At 46.1% G+C, this 9,384-nt stretch overlaps 1 protein-coding gene across 3 annotated transcripts in view; it reads left to right on the forward strand.

The window, feature by feature from the left end:
* The window catches only part of SEMA3A (semaphorin 3A), a 482,660-nt gene extending 478,246 nt beyond the window's left edge, over positions 1 to 4,414 (forward strand). For all 3 annotated transcript variants that reach the window (XM_051853017.2, XM_051853018.2, XM_070059438.1), the window contains one exon: positions 201 to 4,414. In XM_051853017.2, coding sequence (XP_051708977.2) covers positions 201 to 650 — 450 coding nt within the window. In that variant the 3' untranslated portion in view covers positions 651 to 4,414. The remainder of the gene's footprint in view (positions 1 to 200) is intronic.
* The last annotated feature ends 4,970 nt before the right edge of the window (positions 4,415 to 9,384 follow it).

A 9,384-nucleotide genomic window follows, 5' to 3' on the forward strand; every position in this document is an offset into this window, starting at 1 on the left:
ACACTCACACACTCTGTCTCTCCTCTCTCTCTCTCTCCCCTCTGTGCGCCACTGTAGCTGTTCCGAGGTGGACCTGCCACCGCTGCTGGGCCAGAGCTGCCTCGGCGGTGGCTGGTCCCCCGCTGGGGCTCCGGCCCGCGCCCTTGTCTCACGCACGCCCGCGCCTCACGCCCGCGCCTCACGCCCGCTCTCCTCCGCAGGTCCGGGTGGACGAGCACCTCATCCGCACGGAGCAGGGGCTCCTGCTGCGCAGCCTGCAGCGGCGGGACGCGGGCCGCTACCTGTGCCAGGCCGTGGAGCACGGCTTCATGCAGACGCTGCTCCGCGTGCGCCTGGAGGTCATCGACGCCGAGCACCTGGACGCGCTGCTGCCCCGGGACGGCGCCGGCGCCGCGGCGCGCGAGGCGGCCCCCGGCCTGACGCCCAGCCAGAAGGTGTGGTACCGGGACTTCATGCAGCTCCTCAGCCACCCGCACCTCAACACCATGGACGAGTTCTGCGAGCAGGTGTGGAAAAGGGACCGCAAGCAGCGCCGGCCGCGGCCGGGGCACGCGCAGGGCGGCGGCACCAAGTGGAAGCACCTGCAGGAGAGCAAGAAGGGCAGGAACCGGAGGACCCACGAGTTCGAGCGGGCGCCCCGCAGCGTCTGAGCCGCGCGGGCCCCGGGACGGAACTGCGGGTGTGTGCGGCCGCGACGGCCCCCGACCCCAGGGCCCCGTGCGCGTCCCGGGGCGCAGACTGTACCGGTGTCGCTCTCTTCCCTGCCCGAGAAACGAAGGCGCCCTTGGCCACGCCGCCCGCGGGCGGAGCCAGCGCCATCAGCCAAGCCTTGCTCGGGAGCGCGTGTCCGCCGTGCACCGCGTGGCCCGGCTCCGCTGACGAAGATTCCAGAACGCGGCTGGGGGCCGGGGTGGCTCTGCCTGCCAGCACTGGTGTTTGTCCTGGAGCAGGACAGGGAGAAAGATGGGAGGAATGACGCGCTCCGCGGAAGTACGAACACAGACACGCACCACCCGAGGAAGAATGGGCTACACTGATCGACTACTGATGTGTTCTTTCAGCTTTGACCTAAAGATGTATTTTATTAAAACGATAATTTAAATGTACCATGACAAATATGCAGTAAAGGTTAGCTGTTTTCTAAGCTAGAGTAGGTTTTTGTCTTACAGTTATTGTGCTATATAGTTTTGTTTTAAGATTCCAGTTGTGTGCTGCTTTTTTTCCTTTGACATTCGCAGATCTGTAAAAGGGATACCTGATATTGTCCTAAAATATCTATATACATTATTAACATTTAATCCTGAAACCAGAATATAAATTATGCTTCATTTTTTTTTTCCTGAGGAAACCAAACCAATGAAAGCTGTTCTAAGTATTATCTAAATTAATTTTAACTGCATGAGGTGCTCAGAACAGCAGAGCACTCAAGCAGCAAAACAGGAAAGAAACAAGAGGATTGGTTAAGTACATGTTTTCTGTCTAGTGGGTCCATGAAAAGGAACTGCGTATCTCACGAAATATTAAGCATTGTCTTAATATAGTGTTAATATTAATTTTCCATTAATACTGTTAGCATAGTATTAATAGGAAAATATCTTTCTGTACTTGAATCTCCGCATGATGGTTGAGACATAAAAGCTCTCTCAGGATTCCTGTAGCAGCTATGTCGGTGTCGGGTTCCGCAGAGAGAGATCAGTAACATTTAGAACAACGTAAAGTCAGAATCTCCACTGTTTACATCTACATCATCTGCCTCACCTCACTTTAAGATAATTATCTGTATGGGGAATACATGATGCTTTGGACGTCCACAGAGTGATTTTTATGCAAACTATTTTCCAGGACACAACCCATGCCTAAACAGCGTAAAGTTTTTTTTGTTTGTTTGTTTCGTACAATTGACAGAATGTGGTAAAAGATTTTTTTTTTTTTTTCAATGTAATTTTTTCAGGCACTCACAGAGAGAGAGCAAGAGAGAGAGAGAATTCCCATCTGCTGTTTCAGTCCCCAGATGCCCACAGTGATCCAGCCAGGACCAAACCCAGGGGCCAGGAACTCAATCCAGGTCCCCCTGTGGGTGGCAGGGACCTATTATGTGAGCCACTGCCACTGTTGCCTCCCAGGGTGTGCGTTAAGAGGAAGCTGGAGTCAAGAGCCAGAGCCAAGTATCAAAGCCAGGCACTCTGCCGGGGATGAGGCATTCTAGCCGGCGGCTTCACCGCGAGACCAGGCACCTGCCTGGCGAAAGCTTTTGAGGTCAGAAGTCGCCCCTTCATTGTCCTCAGTTTGTTGGGGCTCATTCACCCCAAGCCACCTGAGCCTGCAGCATTCCTGTCTGGTTTTTCTGCACTGCAGTCACCTTTCTAGGAATCCCTTCTTAGATCCTTCATCATGCCCAAAAATGAACAGAAAGCATCGTGTTGCTAATTAATGAAGTCATGGTGCAATTCTAACTCCAGCTGTCTTAGAATTCAAATTAACGTAGCATTAATTTCTCACCTCAGACTAGTGAAATTTTATTCCCTATCAGCTGAACTACATCCCAGATGGAAGCTCACCTTTCAGTTTTAATTGTTACTTTGAATAAACAACTTGTTGACGCTTGTTTCAAATGAAAGCCTAGCAATATTCACATTTAATTTTAGTCTCCATTGAGTATAATGGTGTTGCTTTTAGATGTTCATCCTCAGATAGAAGTTGAATTGTTAAAATATTTGAAGGACACACTCCTGTACAAAAAATAGTGTTTGAAATCTAAATCAAAAAATGAAGAGTGCCCCAAAGGTCATTCTTTCGTGTTCATAGAGTATCTTAACTGTACTAAAATTCAGTGTTGCCATTCATTCTAAATTTGCAGCTGAAACAAATTTATTTGCTGTAACAGAAGTATCTCATTTCATAATAATCCTCAAAAGTAAAGAATTTGAAGGGATAGCGATTATATGATAACTTCATGGATGCCATCCAAAATCTGAATGCATTTTGCTTAGCATTATGAAAAACCAACAAAAAAAATCTAGACTCCAATTAAAAGAAACAAAACAAATCTGCTGGCATGTCTCTATAAACCATGGAGTCTAACGGTTCGAAGAAAATTGCAGATATATGACTTGCAGATAAGTAACTCATTTCAGTCGTAATCTTCCGCCAATATGTATCAAGACAGGGCAGTTTGCACGAAAACAGTTAACGTCCCACTCAGTAATTCATTTTAATAGACTTTGGCATATGCATGTATTATCCGAGATGAGACTTGGTTGAAAGCTTTGTATGACCATACACAATCCATGACAGCAATCTTAAGGTATGAAAAAGACGCATCATAGCGAGAAAAGATGGCCCAGCGGAAACCAAACGTAGTGTAAATGCATGTAAATGCACACTCGATGCTTCTTTTTAATGTATTATTTAGTGATTTTCAATGGTATGTGTTTAATATCTTTGCTACCTACACATTAGGCAAAGGGGATGTAAATAATTTTTGCAAAGGTGGAATGGTGTAAAATACAACTTTCTATGAGTACTCCATTGCGATGTGTTCGACATCATCCTAAGTTGCAAGATTTTCCCACACAGGTGACAAGGTGGCTTTGTACTGCTGAAGGGCAGAAGGTGTGTGTCCACTCAGTAAGCATGTTTTTTGCCAGGTGGTAAACATGTTCCGTATCTGTATTTATCCTTGACTTTCAGATGGGAACTAGAAAACTGGAGCAAAATCTGTAACGAAACTGCTGCTGTAAATTATTCCCTTTAGCATGTATTCAGTTGCTAAATACACATTTCTTCAAAATATTTGAATTCAGATGTCTTTCCTGTTCCCTGGAACATATGGTGTTAAGGAACATAAGCTTAGAAATTTTTTTGAGAACCAAATCCAGGTTGCTACATAATTAACTAACAGATTTCCTCATTGTAGTCATCTGTAAACTGGAGTTTATATTTATGGTGATGATGTGAATTTTTATGGCCTTTCAATTAAATACTGTTCTTTTTTATGTAATGCTTAAAAAAGGAAAGATGAGGTGAGATTCTATAATGTGTCGTTATCATAATCAGTTTGGTTCCAATTCTGAATCTACAAAGATGCCAGACAATTTGTCACTGATACTGTCCTTTCTGAGGGTTACAGGCAAGCATTTTATTAATATGGAGTCAGTAAGTATAACATTGGAATTCATTTTCTAAACACAAACTCTATTCACTTTAATGGAAGTATAGCGGATTTGATGGCTTCAAAAAGACAAACAGAATCCGACACCACCTTATTGTGTAATAACGTGTTAGACATAAACTGGCCCCATGCCAAAGACATTCATGCTTCTGATTTTAACTCTGTCTGTAATAATTATTTAAAGTCAATGTTAATGTTTGCAAAATACATGTTTTCATAAAGAAGACGACGTTTTTTCCGAAAGTCTGCAACGTCCTGTTACTTTGATTTTTAGCAATTCTCTTATACCACAGAAGCAGATTAAGAGGATCTCTACGTAAAATAAGTGGTGCTGCACACACCACGGCCATTTCACAATCCTCCCACGCGAGAAAACAGTGGGCGTCCCACTCCTCTGCGCAGGCGCACACTGGCAGAGGCCCAGGTTGCAAAACCTTGCAAAGAGACGACTTTGAGTACACAAGAAAATGGACTGCTACATGCTGGGCCCCTTGAGCCCGGTTCCTGTTCATTCAGGCAAATTCTGTGGCTCCACCTTGACCACCACCGTGTGCTGGGCACTGTGGTAGGCGGCAAGGCTACTGAGACGAATGCTCCCATCATCACACAGCTCAGCGGTGTTACTTGGCCTCCGCTTGCCACGCAGGTCTTCCCTGAGACTTGCATCCCTAGACCCAGCCAGCCACCTTCTCTCTGCTAAACCTGTGCCTTGTGTATGCTTCTTTTTATAATTTTTTTTTTTTGACAGGCAGAGTGGCCAGTGAGAGAGAGAGACAGAGAGAAAGGTCTTCCTTTCGTTGGTTCACCCTTCAAGGGCCGCTGCAGCCAGCGCACCACAATGATCCGAAGCCAGGAGCCAGGTGCTTCCTCCTGGTCTCCCATGGGGTGCAGGGCCCAAGCACTTGGGCCATCCTCCACTGCACTCCCGGCCACAGCAGAGAGCTGGACAGGAAGAGGGGCAACCGGGACAGAATCCAGCACCCTGACCGGGACTAGAACCCGGTGTGCCGGCGCCGCAGGTGGAGGATTAGCCTAGTGAGCCGCGGCACTGGCCTGTGTATGCTTCTTATGGCTCGGTTGTCACAGTGCTGTGAGTGGTTGGTTTACACCCCGGCCTCCCTCTCTAGACTGAGCTCCTTCAGTGCAGCTCTGTGTCTGCTTCATCCCGGCCCCACTGCCTGGCACAGAGAAGGAGCTAAGTCATTGCTGAAAAGCCTGGCTACAGCGTGTCTGGTGCCAAATTGGAACTCACAGCAAAATGGCTATGGAACCGAAGAGGAGGGGGCCGTTAGGGAGAGAAATCATGGAGTGCTTCAGAGAAGAAGCGACGGCGCACTGCGCGTTGAAGGGCCAGGAGGATTTGTCCAGATGAAGACCAAGAAGGGCAGGCTGCAGAGAGGAAGTAGGGAGAGAGGGGAGGGGTGGGAATGCATGGGGCAGGGGCGGGCGGCGGGCACAGAGCAAGGGTTCCAAACGCCTGGGGCACAGGGCTGCCAAAGGAACCAAGTGTCCCTCTGCATGTCGACTTAGTCTGGACTTGACCTACTGCCTCTGCAGCTCTCATCCTCCTGCAAGGGGTGGGGTGGCGTCCCCCACCTCCTGTCCCCCGGCTCCCCTTCTCTTCCCTCCTCCACTGACCGCCTTTATCCTCCCTTAGCCAGAGCCACAGCACTGGGCCATGTCCCCACAGCCACCGCCAGACCATCCGCTACCCCAGACTCTCCATCTGGTCAACCTTGCTTGCACGGCTACTTGACCAGTTTCCAACACCGCCTGGCTAAGGAGCCCTGTGCCTCCAGCAAGGGCAGCATTAAAAGACAGCGTCTGTATTTGTTCAAGGGATGCCCGGGCTGGAGTGATTGGTGGCTGAACAGCGCGGCGTCAGCCCAGAGTGGACAGGCAAAGACTACTGTTTGTTTAATTAAAAAAGAAAGAAAAAGTTAAAAGTGAGGCTTAGCTTCACCAGGAGTCTAGCTCCACCTCAAACCATTATATTAAACTGTCAAGTTTCTTTCTCATATAACAAAAGACTGTATTTTTTAACCAAATCATTATATTTGTAGCTGCAATGTGTATCTATACCTAAGCAAAGGTGCTCATTGATGCGCTCACAGCATCACAGTCTGGGAATGCTGAAGTCGCGACTTCCATCCTTTCTCTGGAAACCTCACCGAAGCAGTAGACCTCTAGTAAACACATTTTTTTTTTTAAATCCACGTCATTTGTGTAGCCGAGTTCTTACTGTTTTGTTTGTTTTGTTGCTAACTAATTCCAGAGAGGCTTCCAGTTTTTCAAAGTCTGTGTCTAAAATTAAACAGCTTTTACACTTCAGGGAAGTGGATGGTTTCAACTTTGAATTTCAAAAAAAAAAAAAAGGGTGACAATTCTATTAGTGCTCCAGTATTTGTTTCCTTCATTCAGTGTTTTAAATTGCCCATAAATTAGTTTAATCGTAGATCTCTGCATACTTTTCAATAAAATCCACTTGAACTTAGATACTAATAATGGTTCACCTGTCAGACTTTGCTGGCCGCCATCTATTGCTCCTATTCTCCTTGGCCTTCCTATTGACCCTGGTATTAGCTATTTTTTTCTTTTTTTAACTTTTATTTAATAAATATAAATTTCCAAAGTATAGTTTATGGATTACAGTGGCTTTTCCCCCGATAACTTCCCTCCCACCCGCAACCCTCCCCTTTCCCTCTCCCTCTCCCCTTCCATTCACATCAAGATTCATTTTCAATTCTCTTTATATACAGAAGATCAATTTAGTATATATTAAGTAAAGCTTTCAACAGTTTGCACCCACACAGAAACACAAAGTGTGAAACACTGTTTGAGTACTAGTTATAACGTTAATAAACATTAAGGTGCAGACAACTTTTTTGTTTGCCAATTTAATTTCCTTTGGGTAAATTCCAAGGAGTGGGATAGTTGGGTTGTATGGTAGGGTTATATTCAGGTTTCTGTATTTACAATCTTGTCATTTTTTTATCCATTTAGAATCTTTTTATCACCATATTAAGCTTATGTCCATGTTGATCACAAAAAGCACTTTACATTAAGGAAACAATGTAATGACTTGAGCAGTGGTAACACAAGATCTTTAATAGGAAAGATGAATAAAGCCCTGTGTTCAGACTTTGGCCAGTGTCTGAAATTCCCTTTCTCTAACGAACAAGATGAAAGAAAAAATACTGATTTCCTCATGCATCATTCTTAAACAGTTCATATGAGGACACCCCAATAAAAGAACTTTTGAATTGATGCAAAACAAACAAAATTAATTTTCTTCACATATTCGATTAGCTGACCAAAGAAAGTCATTTGTTACAAAATATATGAAATATTAATAGTAATTTCAAAAGGATACTTTGTGAGACCATACATTTGCACAGAAATTTAACATTCCACAAGCAAACTTTAAAAATTCCTAGCGTTTTAATACCAAATATGTTGCTAGAGAAACTACGAATACTTTTCATGGAATTGCTCCTTCCTGGGGTAGAGCAATCATAAATACCTATGCCAAGACACGCCAGAAGGAAATTACACATAGATTCTCATTCTTTAACAGTAGTAAGTACAATCGTCCCAAATATATATTTTTTTTTTGACAGGCAGAGTGGATAGCGAGAGAGAGAGACAGAGAGAAAGGTCTTCCTTTTGCCGTTGGTTCACCCTCCAATGGCCGCCGCGGCCGGCGCACCACTCTGATCCGAAGCCAGGAGCCAGGTGCCTCTCCTGGTCTCCCATGGGGTGCAGGGCCCAAGCACTTGGGCCATCCTCCACTGCACTCCCGGGCCACAGCAGAGAGCTGGCCTGGAAGAGGGGCAACCGGGACAGAATCCGGCGCCCCGACCAGGACTAGAACCCAGTGTGCCGGCGCCGCTAGGTGGAGGATTAGCCTATTGAGCAGCGGCGCCGGCCCCCAAATATATTTTAATACATATCTAACTAAAACGTGTACGATTTCTGAAATAAATCATTTTACCCACTGCATTTATCTAGGTGATATAAGAACATCATATTTCAAAAATCCTAAACTGAGGTATTTTGATGAAACTCTAAGCTCTCCAGTTTGTTTCCTGCTTGTGAACTTCCCCAGCCCCATCTTCTAGGAGAGCAGTCTTGGGGCCATGGACTATGCCAGTGAAGAAGTCACGACTTCTTCAAGATCTAGTTCACTTCCCAGTAAAACGGGCCCTCAGAAAATCAGTGTGTTCTCAGGACAGCTCCTTCGCTAGACGTTTGAACTGGTCTAAGATTATTTTACATCCCAAGATGCAGTTAAACATAGGTGAGGACGGTCAATTTCACAAGGATCACTCCTCCATCTCCTATGGCATCACTATCTCACTTTCACCACATTCAACTGTGTGATACTCAATTAAAATGTCCTATAAAAGCCGTGACCAGGGGCAGGTGTCATGGCCTCCACTTGGGATGCCCGCGTCCCACATCAGCGTGCCTGGGCCCAGTCTCCCCTCTATGGCAGCTCCCTGCTAATGTGCACGCTAAGAGGCAGCGGGTGATCCTGCAGGGGCTCCCTCCGCCCCGGATGCAGAGCTGGACTGGAGCTCCCGGTCCCGACTTCGGGCTGTGACAGCCCTGACTCTCGCGGGCATTCTGCAGGGGAACCACCAGATGGACCTCCCTCTCTCTCTCTCTCTCTCCTCTCTCTCTCTCTCCCCCTCTCTCTCTGTCCTCTCTCTCTCCCTCCCCGCTCCCCGCCTCCACCACCCATTCTACCTTTCAAATAAATAAAAATAAGTAAATAAACTTGAAGGAAAAGCTGGGTCAATATAGCAACATCCTGAGAGCGGCTTCTGCGCCGTCCCAGGCGGCGCTGCCTGGAGGAATCCTCTCTGGTGAAGAGAAGCATTCGCACTGCTGCGCTCCTGCCCCTTCTGAAACTCTGCGCTGGACTTGTAAATTAATTAACAAAAAGAAAAGAAAAGAAATGCTTAAAATGCTTTGAAAGATTCTGTCATCTTCTTCTCACTCTCTTCCTAGCCTTTCTGCAATCAGAGACCAATTTCTTTTTTTTAATATTTAATGAATATAAATATTAAATTAATTAAATTTAAATATTTAATGAATATAAATTTCCAAAGTACAGCTTATGGATTACAATGTCTTCCCCCCCATAACGTCCCTCCCACCCACAACCCTCCCCTTTCCCTCTCCCTCTCCCCTTCCATTCACATCAA

The sequence above is a fragment of the Oryctolagus cuniculus genome, chromosome 16 (assembly GCF_964237555.1).
Source record: "Oryctolagus cuniculus chromosome 16, mOryCun1.1, whole genome shotgun sequence".
In the NCBI taxonomy this organism is placed as follows: domain Eukaryota; kingdom Metazoa; phylum Chordata; class Mammalia; order Lagomorpha; family Leporidae; genus Oryctolagus; species Oryctolagus cuniculus.